Source organism: Microtus pennsylvanicus, chromosome 5 (assembly GCF_037038515.1).
Source record: "Microtus pennsylvanicus isolate mMicPen1 chromosome 5, mMicPen1.hap1, whole genome shotgun sequence".
NCBI lineage: Eukaryota > Metazoa > Chordata > Mammalia > Rodentia > Cricetidae > Microtus > Microtus pennsylvanicus.
This window is the reverse complement of record NC_134583.1, coordinates 95844275-95862075: the sequence shown is the minus strand read 5'-3', so window position 1 is coordinate 95862075 and position 17801 is coordinate 95844275. Positions and strand designations below refer to the sequence as shown.

At 38.1% G+C, this 17801-nt stretch overlaps 1 protein-coding gene across 7 annotated transcripts in view; it reads left to right on the top strand.

Moving 5' to 3' along the window:
• Positions 1-17801, top strand: part of Tle4 (TLE family member 4, transcriptional corepressor) — a 137912-nt gene that overhangs the window by 105183 nt on the left and 14928 nt on the right. For 3 of the 7 annotated variants that reach the window (XM_075973625.1, XM_075973623.1, XM_075973622.1), the window contains 6 exons: positions 4230-4319; positions 14336-14455; positions 15346-15399; positions 15806-15958; positions 17093-17225; positions 17537-17730. In XM_075973625.1, the coding sequence (XP_075829740.1) occupies positions 4230-4319; positions 14336-14455; positions 15346-15399; positions 15806-15958; positions 17093-17225; positions 17537-17730 (744 nt within the window). The remainder of the gene's footprint in view (positions 1-4229; positions 4320-14335; positions 14456-15345; positions 15400-15805; positions 15959-17092; positions 17226-17536; positions 17731-17801) is intronic. The other 4 variants (XM_075973628.1, XM_075973627.1, XM_075973626.1 and 1 more) reach the window with 2 other exon arrangements.

Sequence of the window (17801 nt, the reverse complement as noted above, 5' to 3'; positions counted from 1 at the left end):
TGTTTTAATTATCACATTCAAAATATATCTTTGTTATCATTGTAGAGTCACACATGGGAATGTTACATACAGGCATTCAGAAGTGGGTTAAGAGTGCTGCACTTTATCTCAGGACAGGGTTGAGGTTGAAGTTTTTCTCCCTTACAGCTCTGACCTATGATTTTGGAATTTGCAGTTTCTTATCTGTTGTTCATTATTGCATGATTGGCTGCAGGGCTAGCAAGTCTGGGATCTCCCTGAGCTGATTGTGTTCTTGCAGAGGTCCCTAAGGTAATGTGGTGCCAATGGCTATGCAGTTCTAGTTGATTAGGCATTCTGATTGATAGCAATCAGCAGTGGCTTGCCATTAGCTGACTCTGCCTTAGGTCATAGGTTGTCGGCTATGAAATCACCCAGGAGCTTTTTAAATATAATTGCTCTGGGATAGGGCCAAGGTGTTCCTCTCCCTCTTCCTTTTTCTTCATTGTGTTCTCCCTTCCCCTCCCTTTTTCTCTCTCTCCTTATGTGCAGCAATAGCTGAGAACCACTAGATTTTATCAGTGTAATTTTAAGTCATGTGGCTGGGTTTTTTTTATTTATTTCTTTGATAAAGATAAGGATGCCGTTTGTCACATGACTTACCTGGTCATATAAGCCCTATGAGGTTAAGAGTATTTTCATGGGGTACCTAAAACTCCTTTTCTTTCTGAATTAAGAAACTATATCTGATTTAAGATGCATGAAGTTGGCTTTACTGACCAACCTGATTTCAGTTTTATGTACACATGCATACTTCTCCGAAGGAAGTCATTTAGCTAAAACTCCAACATCTTCCTCTGATTTATCCTCTTCTCATCATAATTGTTCTGTGATCCAGCTCTGGATAACTGTAGTAGTTGCTAATTGGTTCCTGCTTCAAGCCACTAAGACCTTCTTTCATAATCTCATTCAGAATTTTGCTATTTTAATTTAACATGAATTGATGTGCCTACAGAATTTATACTTTATGTTTATAATTGTTCTTATTTTTAATTACAAAGGATGGATCTAAAAAGATATTTTCTGTCCATGAGGCTTTCAAAATTCTTACTCTAGTTTAACTGAGAAGGAGTCTAATGGGAAGGTTTGAGAATTTTTAGACCTTTTCCAAGACCTTGGATTCATTTTTAAACCATGAGTACCTTTACTGCCTTTTGGTGACATGTAGAATAAATCCCAGGCCTTACTGAGGCCTAGTGGGTCTGCACAATTATCACCACCCTACTTTCCATACTGTCCTCTGAGACACAACACTCTGCCCTCCATGTTTTCTAGTTCTACCCTCTGATTTATCTCCTTTTGTAGCACAGAGTGTTTACACTTATTTTTAATTTATTTTATTGATAACTTAGGTTATGTTCCCTATTTAAGGTCCTTTGCCTGTTCTTTTTTCTGTATCCTTAGTGTCTTGAGCCTAGCAAAGTAGGTGCCTCTCACTTATCATTATACTTGAATTCTTGTTGGAGTCATTTGTCAAGTTGTGTGAACGTGGAGATGCAGGTGTATGGCACATTTCTGTCACCATGAGTCAGGATTGTTCTAGAGGCACATTTAACTTGAATTCTACAGACTGGGGAGAAGGAAGCACTAAGATAAGTGTGTAGCTAGAGTCAGAGTTGAGAGCATGCTTCTTCTTTCCATATGTCAAAGCAGGTCAGTCTCTCAGCTTCCAGCTGCCCAGAGGGGGTTCTTGGTCAGAGCTTAACCTGTGCCTTTTAGGGCAAGTTCCAGAAGTAAGCAGAGAAGGGCAGCGTACCTTCCCCTTCATATAGTTATTACAAGCAACTGTCATTGGCCTCCATAGTTCATGCCATAAACTGGATAGTTTACACAATAGAACTATACCTCTTAAAAGTTTGGAAGGCTCGGGAATCTTGGTCAAGATATCTCCCATCAAGAGTCTTGACGAAGGGCCCATTTCTGAGTCATAAGCAGCACCTAGCCATGTTTGTCATATTAGTGGGAAGAGCAGATACTTCCTCTAGTTGTCTAACAAGCTGACCTAATCCCCTTTCACAGGTCCCACTTTCAAATACAAACACATTGGGCTTTAGGTGTTAACTTAAGAGTTGTATTGGAACATAGGCATTTCGACTGTAGCCAGAAATCTTTATAGAGCATAAACCCTTATCTCCGTTGGGCAGCTTTGAAAGTAGAAGCTTGGAAGGGTTGCCTGACCCAGAATCACATAGCTTATAAACGTTAGACCAAAACCTGAAACCACAGTTCACACACTAGAGCACATGCTTATTGCATGATGTACTTCTTGAGATTCTATGCCATGGAAAGCTGGTGTCTTGTTACCTTTCACTTCCCAAATGTCTGTGCTGTGTCATTTGAATAATCTTTTGTTCTTGGAGACATTCTTGAAAGTCCTAAACTGGAATCTTCTGAAACAGATCACTGCTCCTAAGATACTACAAGCTGAATACCAGATCAGAGGACATTGGCCTTATTAATGGAGGACAGGCTATGATGGGATGTTTATACACATATGTGCATATATGAAAAGAGAGACGAGCACAGAAGCCATGCCTGAGTTGCAAACTACTTATATTCATTTATTTGATTAGCAAATATAGCATTGTCCTTGCACTACAAAATGAAGTCCATTGAGCCATTTTAGTTTTTAATTGCAAAAGTGTACTCCTAGACTAGTGTTTTTTCTTTTTAGTAAAATGGTGATTAATCAAATAGTATTCATTTTATTTCTCCATACCACAAGAGTATTTTTTATTCTAGTCCATTTTCAGCATGCTGCAATTTTGCACCAATTAGTTTGATGCTGAATTGCATTTAGTTCCATTCAGTTCTGTTTACTGAGTAGCACTGTAGTGATTAAATGTCATAGAGTACACCAAATATACAAAAGTAATTAACCCAGAAAGGACATGTTTAGAATAAAGGTCAATAGCCTCTTTAGCCCATAGTGCCAACCGCAGGCTAAGTGTTGACAGAGGTGTTGCTGGTAGGTGTGTGTGTGTGTGTGTGTGTGTGTGAGAGAGAGAGAGAGAGAGAGAGAGAGAGAGAGAGAGAGAGAGAGAGAGAGAGAGAGAGAGGGAGGGAAGGAGGGAGAGAGAGAGAGAGAGAGAGAGAGAGAGAGAGAGAGAAGGTCAAATGGAGGAAAGGGAGAGTATTCACACTTGTCTGCTATGGTAAGTAGAATAAAATATGGAATGCTAAGATTTTTTTCATCAGATTGTAGTGGCACTGTACTTATTGTTTGGAAAGCGGGTGGGACAATAGACTGCAATTTTGACTTGCCTGTCAACATTTCAGCACTGATAGTGCCAAGATCTTTCTTGGTTTAACCAGAGTAATCTTTTTTTAAAAATTAAGATATATAATCACATCACTTTCTCTTTTCCCTTTCCTCCCTCCTCTCCCAAGTTTTTCCAACTCTTTCCATGTACCCAAAGCCCAACTCTCAAATTTATAGCCTCTTCTTCCCTGTTTTATTATTGTTGCATATATGTACATGTATGTATGTATATACATCAAAATATAAATACAACTGGTTTAGTCTGTTGTTTGTGGGCATGTGGTAACTAGAGTAATCTTGATGCAGACTAGGTGACTCACCCTTTCTTCCAGAGTTTTATACCCAGTCAAACCTGCATCTGCAGATCTGTCATTGAAAAGCTGTTGCTTAGTCATTTCTCTTGAAATCTTTGCTCATATATCTAAGCATTTTTATCTCTTATGTTTTCATCCCTCTATATTTGAGTCACCATCAATCACAGTTAATATTAATGAATTATTAATATATAATTAAAACTGCATAAAACAGCAGGTAGTTGATATTGTAAAAAAATAAAGAAAAAAATTAATAGAAAGCTTTTTCTCAAGGATTGCATCTTTCTGTTTTATAGTTGCTATTTTTCCCCCATTTGAATGTGATGATTTAGCTGCCCAAGTGGGGAAAAAGAAGATTTTCCATTTAAGTAAAAGCCTTAGGAGGAAATCCCTAGGGATTATTATTTTTAAATGACCATCACAGAAAAATTACCAGGACATGAGTCCTTGGGAATCTCACCTTTTCACTGGTCAATCTTCAGAGAAAAAGTGCTTCTCCCTAGCTACAGACAGCTATTGACCACATGATAAGCAACAGGGATGAAGTTAACTGAAAATGGCCCCTCTTCTGCCAGAAATGTATCCCTTTTAGAATAATGAAGGAAATTGGTGGCCTTGATATGTTTCTTCAACAGCACTCACCATATATGCAGTCAGAGGCAAGGCTGGCACAGACCCTGAAAGAAGACCTGCACCCTAGATTGGTGGAGTTGCAGCAAAGAAAGGTATCACTTTGGATTCACCTCTACCCAACACTGCTTACCTCTGTTTCAGTTTTATGTTTCCCATTGTTTCCTCTTAATACGTTTTCAGCCTAGTTCACTTTCAAAATCACCACTTTGAAAGCCTTCTTCCTTTGGTGTGGCCTACCTACACAAACTCCCATCCACCCCTTCACAGACACACAACTATTAAGACCACAGAAGTGATTATATTGAATGTCAAGGATTCAAAAGACTACTATCAAACAGTATACACTTGCTACATCTGTATACTTTCCAATATCTAGGTAATGAAAATCACACGTGACGGAGAGCATACTCCATGTTCCTTTGTTCAACAGCTGTAATGAGGCAGTGGTGCAGAAGCCAGGAAAGGAGATGAGAAGCCGAAATGGAGATCACATGAGGTCCAGGCCTGGCATCACAGGTCAAGAACTTTCACAATATGACAGTTAACTGATACAGAAAAACTGAAAAATTCTTAGCCTCACAGGCCAGAAAAGAAAATTCTTGCCAGAACTTGCATAAAACTCTCAAGTGAAAAGACTTGGGTGTCTACTATAACAAAGAAACTTCCAGGTGAATTGGGAAAAGTAGATAGGAACTATTCTACCTGCCCTATCATAGGGCTGAGTACTTGCAATGTTAATGGGTGTTTATTTCTCTTATGACTTTTGGATTTGTGTTGCCTAATATGGTAACCACAAGCCACACGCACCTGTCAAGCAACAGCAATGTGGCCTTTCCAAGATAAACTATAAGTATAAACTGCAAACCAGCCTTTGAAAGTGCAGTACTAAAGAGGAAAGATTATAAAATATCTCAAATGATTATATTGATTATGTATTGATATAATATATTTTATATCTGGAGTTATATATGTAATTGAAATTAATTTTACGGTTTCTTTTACATTTAATACTGTGGCTACTAGAAAAATAAGTATATGTGTGGCTATATTGCATTTATATTGACAAATTCTATTCTGAGATCCAACTCACTTTTTGTTGAAAATTTTATCAGCTGTAATCGTTAGAAACTAGCTATTCTGTCCTAACATGAAGACCAGAGGTTCAGATTGACAACCTTAAACTACTAGGCAGTTTGTATTTAAATTGGTTGATTTTTTTTTATTTCCTTCTGTGTTCCTGAAGAAATGCTATCATACATTGTATAGAACATTTGCAAGAATAACACAGAAGAATACATATGAGCTTTTTTGTAGCTAACACTCTCAAAATGATATATGTTTAACCTTATGTAGATTGAAATATTTTACTAGAAAAAAAACAACATGAAAAGACCAAGGTAAGGATCCTGACATATTAAGGTATGGCTTGCCAAAGCTTGGTGCTAAGTCATTACCCTGCTTTAATTCTTCTAAACAGCTGTTGGGATTACATTGGTATTTATATACACACACAAACAAAATATAGCACAAGATAGTTCTTAAGCAATTTACCCTACCAGAAAATTCTTAAAGCTCTCCACTTTGGTTTTTAGGACAGTCAAATGTATATACCCCATTGAAGGAGAGTTAGTAGCATTGGTAATATGGCAGTAGGTAAAAGAGTAGTTTAGGCTATATCTTACATATTTTTATTCTTCCAAAAGAAAATGACCAATGCATATAACTCTAATTAGTGTAGAGTCTACATACAAATATTTTAAGTATCTTGTTAATGAGGGCAGAGAATTCTTGGGGAGAACAAAAGCACATGACTGTATTAAATTTTGCAAACCTGAAGGCCACTGAATTGAAAGGCACAGAATGGACTGGACGATTAAACATTTGTGTACAATAAAAGTTGTATTGCTTGGCAAATGTTTATTACAGTTTCTGTTAAAATTGTGATAATCAAGGCGAAGTACTTACACACACACCCACACACACCAAACCCTGCACCATTGCCTCTTCATGTGGCCCATAGCTTGGACCACATGCAGAGTGACTGTCATGTGAGGAAAGCTAAGAGACACCTGTATAAGAGTCAAGCTCACTCACTTCTTTGGCATCAAAATATCATGTTCTTGCCCCCAAACTACCAGAAAAAAGTAAATGTATTTAATGAAATTTCTGGTGCAGAGCCAACAGTCTTATTCCAGGAAGAGGAAATAACAGTCAAGAAACCTCAAGAGGACATTAAGATAATGTTCTAATTTAAAATCAATTGTATTGATACCTTATAAATTATTAGGGCATTTTATCCTGACCAAGTAATGTGTGATGCCGAGACCACAAAAACAAAGCATGAATGGCTAAATATCAAAGTGCTGTTTTACTATTTCATGAAGTAAAACAATGTATATGTCTTTCGTATTCTAAGTACTTTGACTTATGATGGAAAGGCAAGCTGTGGAATTCATTTATCTCTTTATTTCTTCATTTCATGTATATTTAGTAAATCCTTGTTGAGTGAAGATTGTGCAGTAGTTTCCACCATTGCTCTTCATATAGGCTTATTATAATAGATGCTAAGTATTCTGCTCACAATATGAGCTCTTCAGGCCTTACTGAGACCTTAGAGCAATGCCCCCACTCTAGCCCTACCTGCTGGGAAATGAAAACTTCAATAATTGTAGTAAGTTCTAGCTAATAAAAACTGATGCAGGCCAGTCTTAAACCAAAGGCTATCTGACTTTATGTCCACAGTGTGAAAACTGGAAGTGCTGTTTCAAAATCACCTATCAGACTGTTAGTCACTCTGGTTTAATTATATGCAGCAGTTTGTCTTGACCCAAGTTTCTTACTAGAAGAGAAACAGAAAAATAACAATAACAAATAACAACAAAAACTTAAGAGTATGTTCTTCATGAATTGCCACAAAGATGAAACATAGTAAAGGTAGACTTCATTATATAGAAATTATATTAAATATTCTTTTAACAAGGGCAGATCTTCACAAAGTTCCAGCTATTTTTGAAGGTGAGTTTTGATTTATGTTAATTTGAAAAAAAATTTCTGTGAGATTGTCTGCAGAGTATGCTTTTTCTGACAGCCATAATCAAGCAGGTCATTTAAATAAAAGTCTTGGTGTAATGAGCAGTAAACCAACACCAGTGACTGACTCAGAGTTTTGCCACAGTCAACAGTAATTTAATTTACATAAATCTGCATGTGATATGAATTGTCATGTGAGACTTATGCATTTTGACCAAATGATTTTCATTTTTAAGGTATTATATTTCTCACAGCTGAGGTTCATTCATTTGCTCTCTGGAAATATGAATATTTTGGTTATTAATAGTCAATAAAATATCAATCACATTCTCCTGGGATATGGTACTATGTTAGTTTGTTGTACATAAATTTATTGGGCAGTCAATGTTTTTTAGAAACCTGGAGCATTTGTAAAATGTGCAGTGCTTCATCACTGAGACACAAGAGAACTATGATTTTCTGAAGTCAGGGGCTAGAGGAGACGACTCAGTAGCTAAGAGCACTTACTGCTCTTGAAAGGAACTGAGTATAGTTCTCAGCACCCACGTGACAGCTTACAGTCATTCTTACCTCCAGTTCCAGGGCATTCATAACACCAAGCATGCCCTCCCTCAGTGTTCATACATACTCTCGGGCAAAAAACTAATGCTTGTAAAAGGAAAATAAATCTTTTTGAAAGAAAGTAAGTTACTAGTCATTGTTTGCTTTTTTGGTATAGGTATGCATTTTCAGCTTGTCTAAGAGGTTGCAGAGGATATGTTGATTCTGGACTTTGGTTGTAGCATCAGTAAAAGGACCTGTGGGTATCTTGGTCCTCCTCTGACTTCTCTGAGTTTACCATGACCCACTCATACTAAGGTTTGAAACTACCTTTCAGTTAGAATAACAGTGTAATATGACATCTAAATGATTATTGTTGATATAAAAGAAGCCTGGAAAATAAAGCAAACTCCAATCAGATTTTCATGGTGCCCCTTGGCTCTTCATTGTCCCTGTTTTCCTGACTAAAACCTGACTTACTCTTAAGTGCCTAGTAAATAATGAAGGCAGCAGCCATGGCCAGTGAGTGAGTTTTAGGATTTTTTTTCCCACGTTTGTCTGTTTGTTTGGGCAGGGCACACACCTGCCACAGAGTATGCATGGAGGTCAGAGGAGGAAGAGTTCTATCTTACCTTCCACTATATGGGTTCCAGATAATAAACTCAGGTTGTCAGGCTTAGTGGCAAGTACCTTTACCCGCTGAGCTAGCTGTCTTGCCAGCCCAAACTTTTAGGGTTCTTTATCTTAGATGTTCATTCAAATTTTAACATATTATTTCTACTTATGATCTTTAAGTGGGCAGTGATGTCTAAGCATAATACATTTGTTAATGAAAAGCAGAATTAATTTGGGGGACATTTTAAATCAAATTTTAAAATCCCATGTGAATATGGTATTTATAGTTCTTTCTCTGTCATATAGAATCAGAACTTTACTGTGACTGTTGAAAGGTATGCTTTGGTTTATTGAAATCCTATCCTCATGGGCCTTAGGAATGTATGTGTTGAGGGGAAGTACTACAAAGTGCCTGAAATAGTCCTCACATGGACCTTCTTTTTCACAATCTGTAGTAAATAGAAACCATAGTATAGTGAGGTATCAGCATTACTGTCATTGAGAGGCTAGGCTCTGTGCTTAAGATTATTTCTTGACCTTTAAATAAACTGTTTTTCTTCATCCTCAAAGAAGCCCAGTGGGTGAAGATAGTATCTTACTATCCCAAACTACAAAAAGATTGAGTGAAGGTAAACATTATTCCTGGGGCTACTTGACTGTTAAATAGAAGACTCCATACTGTCTGACTCCAGAGGTGCTCTTGACTGCTATTACAGTTAGTGTTCCCTGTTATTAAAATTAGCTAATTATATTAATATGACCTTTATAGAACTTTTTCCCATACACGCCATCTTTGATCTGGAGATGGACAGGTGTTGGAGTTGTTGGAAGTATTAGTTCTATAGCAAATTTGACCAACAGCCTAAGTAAAATCTAAGGTGGATTTCAGAATGAGGACTAGAAATTTTTCCTTTTCGAAAAAGCCTGTTTTATAATAGTAGGAATAGCTGTAAGGTACATTTGTGCTACCAGTATAATTGGGGTATACAGGAGGTAGCAATTAACAGACTTACAACTAACTGGTCAATATGCAAAAAGTAAGACTTTGGAGTGATCAAACCTAAATGGAACATATATATCACACTCCACCTCTTCAAGGTAAGGGATCTATTGGACAAGGAGGCTGAAAAACATAAAGGAAACTGTTTTCTGGGTATAAAAGGGCAGCTATCCACAGTTACCCCCAACTTTTTTATTTTAAATACGTCATTTTATTCCTTTTCCTGATAAAAATGGATTTTTTTAAATGCAGAGCTTTACAGAACATTAATATCCAGAGTATTTTTGACTTTTAAATTGATCTGTTTCTGTGATTATCCATGTATAACATATTGCTTGTATTATGATAAATTGTAATGAAAAATTTTTTTTTTCTGAATGAGCCTAAATGTTTAGGGGGTTTCCAGTAAGTGTCTTAGGTAATAAGCTATGGAAATAAGCAACTTAACTAAGCTTTTATGATAATCAAAGAGTTGTTAAAATAAACTTTTCTAGCAGAATCATGATTGTCTTTATCATCATTTAATTCTCCCCATTCCCATACTCAGAGAAGACCCAAGTGCCCATCCAGTAGCAGAGTGGTAGACTTCTAAGCTGTGTGGTGAGAATCCATGCCAAGCCAGTTTGACTCTAGAGCAGTTATGTTATTAGGGTGTTGCTGATCACCTCAATATTCATTGAGCAGCTTAACCTTTAAGTGCTAGTGATAATTACTTTATTATTTTACTAGCAAAATGTAATGTGCAACGGTTCTACAGTGAAATTATGGCAGGGGCCTGGAGAGATGGATGACTCAGTGGAATTTAGATCTCCAAAAACAGGGTGGACATGGTGACCCCTCTGTAATCCCAGCATTCAAGAGGAAAACACCTCTTGTAGAACAAGTTGCCTGGCTAGACTAGCACAAACGGTTGACTCTTAGTTCATCAAGAGACCCTGCCTAAATAAGTGGAAAGAGACCATGGAAGACACCCAGCATCAAATACCACATGCATGTAAACTTAAATACAGATGTGCACACATACTACACATACATTCATACAACATACAAAGAAAGCTGACCATACAACAAACAGCAACCTTAAGAAACAGGAAGCTGTTTGATTTAACATGGATGATAGTAAATGAGCACTAAGACGAAATAGGTACTGGGCAGAGTTGGTGCAAGGCCAGTGGTGGTGCATGCCTTTAATCCCAGTACTTGGGAAGCAGAGGCAGGCAGATCTCTGAGTTTGAGGCCAGCCTGGTCTACAGAGCAAGTTCCAGGACGGCCAAGGCTAAACAGAGAAACCCTGTCTCACAAAAGAAAACGAAAAGACAAAAACAGCATTACTTTTTAGCATTAATTTTTGAGAATGTATTCATTATTTTTTAGCAATTGTTTTTTTTCCTCCTTTGAAGAAAGTTGAAATGACTGGAAGTCGAGTGTCAGAAGGCTTAGATAGCGTCAAACATACATACGCACACAAATTCTTCATTTGTAAAATACCAAATTGGTAGGAGAAGGCATCTCATTGATTAAAAAATAATAAGATGGAGAAAGGGTGGAACCTTTTTTTGCAGTTCCTAGCACATTTTACTCAAACAATAACCTGTGAAATTCATTCAGTGACCTTCTTCAATATATCTAATGGGTTTTTTGAAATGTTTTTGTTTGTGAATTTCATTCACTGTGTTTTGATCATGTTCATTCCATACCCCAACTCCTCAGATCCACCTCTACCTCTTCGGTCATCCACATGTACTTTGTGTGTGTATGCTTTTGTAACTGCTGTGAGATTCTGTGGATAGCTGCCCTTTTATACCCAGAAAACAGTTACCTTTATGTTTTTCAGCCTCCTTGTCCAATAGATCCCTTACCTTGAAGAGGTGGAGTGTGATATATATGTTTCATTTAGGTTTGATCACTTCAAAGTCTTACTTTTTGCATATTGACCAGTTAGTTGTAAGTCTGTTAATTGCCACCTCCTGTAAGAAGTAGCTTCTGTGTTGAGGATTGAGATATTTTGCTGACCTACGAGTATAGTAATAAGATGATTAAGAATCATCTTAATGCTATGTGCATTTTAGAAGGATATTAATATATTCTTCCCCAGGGCCTGTGACCTATCTAGCCACAAGTTTTTAGCCTCATTGTTAGTGCTAGATGGGAGTTCCATCTTGTAGAACAGACCCTAACTCCAATTAGAAAGTTGATTATTCCCTTAACAGTCATGCCACTATCGCAACAGTGACGATATCTGGCCAGGCTAACTTAGGAAGTTTACAGATGAGTACAACTGATGATAACATTTCTCCTCCAGTAGCATGCATTGTACCCTCCAGCACTAGGAAAGCTAGCCAATAGAGATGAAGCTTCCAATTCAGTATCAACTTGATTTCATCATATTCTGTGACTCAAGTGGCTTTAGCATTAGGGTCTTGCTGTCATTTTCTAGATGGTAACCAAGAGTAATAGCAATAACCTTAAATGCATAGGAGTTTGTGGGATTCCTTTGGCCAACAACTCGAAGCAGTGATTCATTCCTGGTATTGGTTTTTTTTTTTTATTTGATAGTAGTTTCTGGTTGGGTTACTTCCCCCCCCCTTCATTTTAAGGTAATTCCATTTAAACTCTTTTATGTGTATATATATTTTAGGTAGTTTCTATATGATATTTTCAAAAGATTTTTAGGTGTTAGGTATCTCTTCCCAAATTCCCTCCTCTACCCTACCCTCCCACCTCCCTCCAATTTAATTATCTGAGGAGTTTTGAACTAGATTGAAACACATGTTGAGGGCCATTTGGAATTCTTTGTGTTTAAAAGCATTCCTGTCCAGTTCTATGCAGCCCACCTTGCTGGGTGCCCCACTTCAGGGGAGCTACAGTCTGAATGAAGTAGGAGGAGTTTTGTAAATAAGCAGCAGTCTAGTTATTGCACATGCTCTGTTCACTGAATAAACAGCATATTAAGGGAACAACAGGAAGGGAGTAACTAATTCTGCCAGGAAGCATCTGAGGAAGCTTTGAAAACTGACCTTAAGAGTTGAATTTTATGTTAAAAAATACTGAGCAAAAGGGTACCTCTGTAATCCCATGGAGAAAGATAAATATGCTGTGAAAATACATAGAGCTCTGAGGAACATGCTCAATGCACTGATGGCAGCGGGGCAGGGCCAGGACCATGGAATGGCACTCATAGTGGATGCTTTGGACTACAGTCAAAATCAGGAGTTAAAATGTCTTTCCTAAAGTTGTAGGAAACCAGTTGTTTTTTTTTTTTAAGAAGAATAAGGATAGATGACTGAATCTATTTTGGGGAAATAGAAGATTCTAAAAGTATGGAGAATGTATTTAGGGTAATAACTAGATAGGAAGTTCTGACTGGAAACCATTGTCTTTGTGTGTTACTACAGTGACTATAGAACCATACCAAATTGGGATTGGTAAGCGTAGGAAGCAAAAATGTCAAGTCTTATGACTTAGAAATAAACTGAAACTAGAAGTCTTTAGAGACATTTAAGTTAATTAGTCTCCTTCTAAATTTCTTTGGGAGCTGATGATGTAGCTAAATCGTAGAGAACATTTGCTATGGGGGAGGCTCTGGGTTAGAACCCCATCACCATAAAAACAAAAATCATCTGATTGTTTTAGTCTTTGTTCTTAGTGAATAATGACCAAAGCCTTTTCTGTCATTTAGTCCAAGATTGGGGTGGGGGTTGTTAAGGGTAGAGTGTGTGTGTGGAGGTTAGTGAATAACTTGAGATATTATTGGTCCTTGCCTTTAAATTTTTTTGAAAAAAAAGTCTATTGTGTGCTGCTGTGTACAGGAAACCATCTAGCTTCTAACCTTCTGGGATTCTCTTGTCTCTACCTTCTGTCTCCTTGTAGAAGGGCTTGAGTTATAGGCACATGCTGTTTCTTCCAGATTCACATGGAGTTTTTAGAGAGGAGCACTAAGGCCAATGGACCATCTCCCTAGCTCATGGCCTGACAGATTCTTGAGGGTAGTTTTTGTTTTCACTTTTCCATCCATAGTTTTAAGCTGTCATACATATGCTCAATTATCAGCTGACTTTCATGGCAGAGAATCACATTTCTCAGGCTTCAAATTTTGTCACCAATGTAGGGACACCTCAGGTTAAGTGCCCGTTGAAAGAATAGACATCAAGCCTGTGGCCTGAGCCTACGCCAGTAGCCCCTTACTGTGGTTTCCTGAGGCATGAACCCACTTCCTTTGCTCTGGCCACAGTGAGTTTAGGGTTTCCAGAAACAAAATGAGTAGGCTTATGAAGAACATAAAGAAATAATACAGTTGATGTTTGCAGGCATTTTTTTTCTTGCTTCTGCATGTTCCAGGCCATAGATGTAGGCTGAGTAAAATATTCTGTAATTATGGCCTATGTATCACATGGCCACCACATTTGGTTACTCAAGCCTTTAATGATTATTTTCCTCTTTTTTAGATTTTTTTAATTGAAAAACTACTGGTTATCCTTTAAGCTCAACTGTATTCAGTTTCTCTGTGGAAGTTTCAAATACCTACTTTGTGTCAGCCAGTAAACTTTACAAAACAAAACAAAGCCACGCCTGTCTTTCCCTGGGTTCCGTTTCTTGTGTTTCCTCCCTTTCCCAACTTTGTATAAGTGTTGAGCAAGATGCTTGAGATACTCGAGACCAGATCTGCTCTTTGGGGTTCGTACTCAGCCTGCTGTCATTTTTATTCTCTTTTTTACTCATCTTTCTATTTTGTCTTTCTGTGTTTCTTTTCCTCTGTACCTCTGTCTTTCTCCTTTCATCTCCTCCTCTGTCTCCTGTCTCCCTTTAACAGCTCCCCAGGCATGCACTACAGCACTAAATAAATAAATAAATAAATAAATAAATATTTAATTGCTCTTCTAAGTGAATGATTTTTTTCAACCCAGTGTCTGTTTCTAATTCCAGAGCTCTTCGGTATCCCCATCAGCTAGTTTCCGAGGTTCTGAGAAACACAGGAACTCTACAGACTATTCTTCAGAGAGCAAAAAACAGAAAACAGAAGAAAAGGAAATTGCAGCTCGCTATGTAAGTTCATCCACCTTTGCTTTGGTGAAGGCCAGTTTGTCTTGTTCTTTATATCAGCTGCTAATTTTAACCATTACCATCCAATTGTAGAACATAGGATAACAATATCCTTAAGAGCTTTTTTTAAATACAGTATTTATAGCTGTGTCTCAAGCTATCTCCATCAACTAGCTGAAGCTATGTGTGTATGTTTATGTGCACAAACATACATGTATATGTGTACATGTGTATACATGGCCACAGTGCTTTTCTATAACATCTAATCTAAGACCTGGGTATACTAGGGCATTATTTGTTAGGGTAGTTTATTTCCAGAACTTTATGTGGTTAGCTTAGACGTCCATAATGTTCTTCACATGAACTGATACTCGTTTTCCTCTAGTGGAAGGTCCTATAAGAGAAGGGAGCTTGCTGGGTAGGAAGTGTGGAGGCAGGTATTTGTTGTTCTGCTTCCCATCAGCTGGTTCCCTGTAGGACTGTGAACTTCACAAGATGCTCAGACTTTGAATTTTTACCTCACAGTTTAACTATGCAATGAGTTAGTTGCTCAGAATTTTTAGATGCTGCCAGACCAAATTATGCCCCGCCACACTTATAGTCTGTTTTTAGATGGGTGTGAAGTTTGTGTTCTGAGTTTTAGAGTAGTAAGCAAGCTATTGTACTCCATTTTTCAAGAATGGGAAATGGAATCATTTCCTAACTCATAACATCAACATGAAGAATAAGGAAGAGTACATTGTAGAGTGCATTGTAAAATGTGAGAACTCTGTTTGATACAATTTTCATCACATCACATAAGGACCTGGCGTGGGCACATATATGTAGCTGAAACTGTGATGTTGCTTGTTTTTACTGGGGCTAGAGATAATGCTTCTCCATTCTCTGTACAGGACAGTGATGGTGAGAAGAGTGATGACAACTTAGTAGTTGATGTGTCCAATGAGGTATGTTTGTGGCTGGCTTCCCTCCCTGCTGCTCTGCAACTGTAACAAAGGCTAGTGGCCTACTTTTGAGAAACTATTACCGACTGCCCATTGCTGGGCCTCTCAAGTGCTGCTCCTTCCTTTCAATTGACACTATCCTTTTCCACCGCAAGAAGTTCACAGGTGTCAGTGGTCGCCCTACTGACTGTATTGATGTTCCTTGCAGATTAGTGAGCTTTTTGTTGTTGTTTAGAATCTGACCTCAATACCAGATGTTTCCTTTAGCAATTTCAGTTAATTTTGTTATCTTTTCCAGAACATTTTGTGTTTTTAAGCAAGCTATTAAGTGCTTTCAGTTAGAAGAGTTCTCCAGTCAAGGACCTTGGTGTTGTGAGTCAGTTGTGAGTCTTAAATTTTTTCTTTGTAGGATCCATCATCCCCTCGAGGAAGCCCAGCACACTCCCCCAGAGAGAATGGCCTGGACAAGACACGCCTCCTGAAGAAAGATGCCCCCATCAGCCCTGCCTCTGTTGCATCTTCCAGCAGTACTCCTTCCTCCAAATCCAAAGAGCTTAGCCTTGTAAGCTACCCCATCCTTACCAGAATTGCCACTTCCAAGATAGTTTTTGAATTTTTATTTTTTGTATATTTCACATTTTTCTTAGGGCTTGAATTTCCGATTGGTACATGTGTGTTTCAGATATAAGTTTAATTAGAAAAGATGTTTTGGAGCAGAAGGTTTACTAAATTGATGGCATTTGCTTCCTGAGTCTTTCTGTACGTTTACAAGTGAGATAATGGGTGAAAAACATCACACTGGAGTTAGGGAGGTGGTCTTATTGCCTGTGGTTTGTGGTGACCTTGGTTTGGGGTGTTAGTCATTTTATTACGAGCTGCATTTGAATTGCCAAGCTATGCACAGCTGTGATAATTTTAGCTACTGCCTCAGAAATATTCTGTCTTTTATAAAAAGTCTACTTTGACTTAACACAAATGCCAGACTGAATTGCCTACTAGTCAAGATACTGTCCCTATACCTCTGCCTGTGACTGGAGTTGATTGCATTTGTGTGTAGCAAATCCTGTTTCTGTTTTTGTTTTTCTTTTTCACCTCAACACGTTTTTCATTTTTAAAAAAGGCATATGAAGTTTTCAGTGACCTTTTGAATTTACAACTAAAGGATAGGATATTCTTCAGTTTGTGTGCAGATGCAGAATATATGTGTGGATGGATATGATGGATGGATAGCCTGATCACAGTCTGGGTTCAACACCCTTGTCTTTTCTTTTGGAACTCTGCTTGTCTCTTTATGGCCTCTCCTTTCTACTATGGGTTACATGATGCTTCATGTGGGAGTTTTCTAAGAGGAGCTAGTCATCCAGGGTACTTCTTAGGACATCAACAGTGGTCAGGAGCCTGGCATATCCATGGCCACCAGCATGTGGCCCACATTCAGGATGCATGGTTGGTGAATTTCTTTGGCCTCTGACTGAAATCAGGTTTCTAGAAATGACCTCAGGGCAGCTTCAGTGCAGGTTTTTCTGTAATGTGCCTCTCTGAGTCTTTGCCAGCTACTTTTTAATCAATGCAAATATAAGAGAAGCTGAAGAAATTCTTAAATTTCTTTTTTTGTTTTGTTTTGCTTACTGTTTTAGTATTAAATTAACTCTTAAAATCATATTCTCCTGGCTGATATATTCCATCTCTTAATTAGAATGAAAAATCTACTACTCCCGTTTCAAAGTCCAATACTCCTACTCCGCGAACTGATGCACCTACCCCTGGCAGTAACTCTACTCCCGGATTGAGGCCTGTACCTGGAAAGCCACCAGGTGTGGACCCCTTAGGTTAGTAAGGGGGGAAATACTGTATACTTACTTCTGTTTTCAAAAAGATTTTAAGTGACTTAAGTAATGCAATCTGTTAAAAGTAGTGATAACCTGCACTGACCATTAGACAAAGTAAGTGTTCCAAATTAAGCATGTCACCCCACCCATGTCTAGCACGTGTTAAGTATTCAGAAAAATGGAATGGATACCCAAAAGGATTGAATGATTTTGAGAATAGTAAAATGAGTTCATTTGAATTATGGGTTATGTTATTAACGAATCAAACAATGTGCTACTACAGTTTTCTGTGTTTTTGGTTTTCTTTTCAGCATCGAGCCTAAGGACGCCCATGGCTGTACCTTGTCCATATCCAACCCCTTTTGGGATTGTGCCCCATGCTGGGATGAATGGGGAGCTGACCAGCCCTGGAGCTGCTTATGCTGGGCTACACAACATCTCCCCCCAGATGAGTGCAGCTGCTGCAGCCGCCGCAGCTGCAGCAGCCTATGGAAGATCACCTGTGGTATGTTTACCTGCTTTTATAATAGAGTTTGGGAGCACACAGCATTGTCCTGCATTCTTTTTAATGTAGTT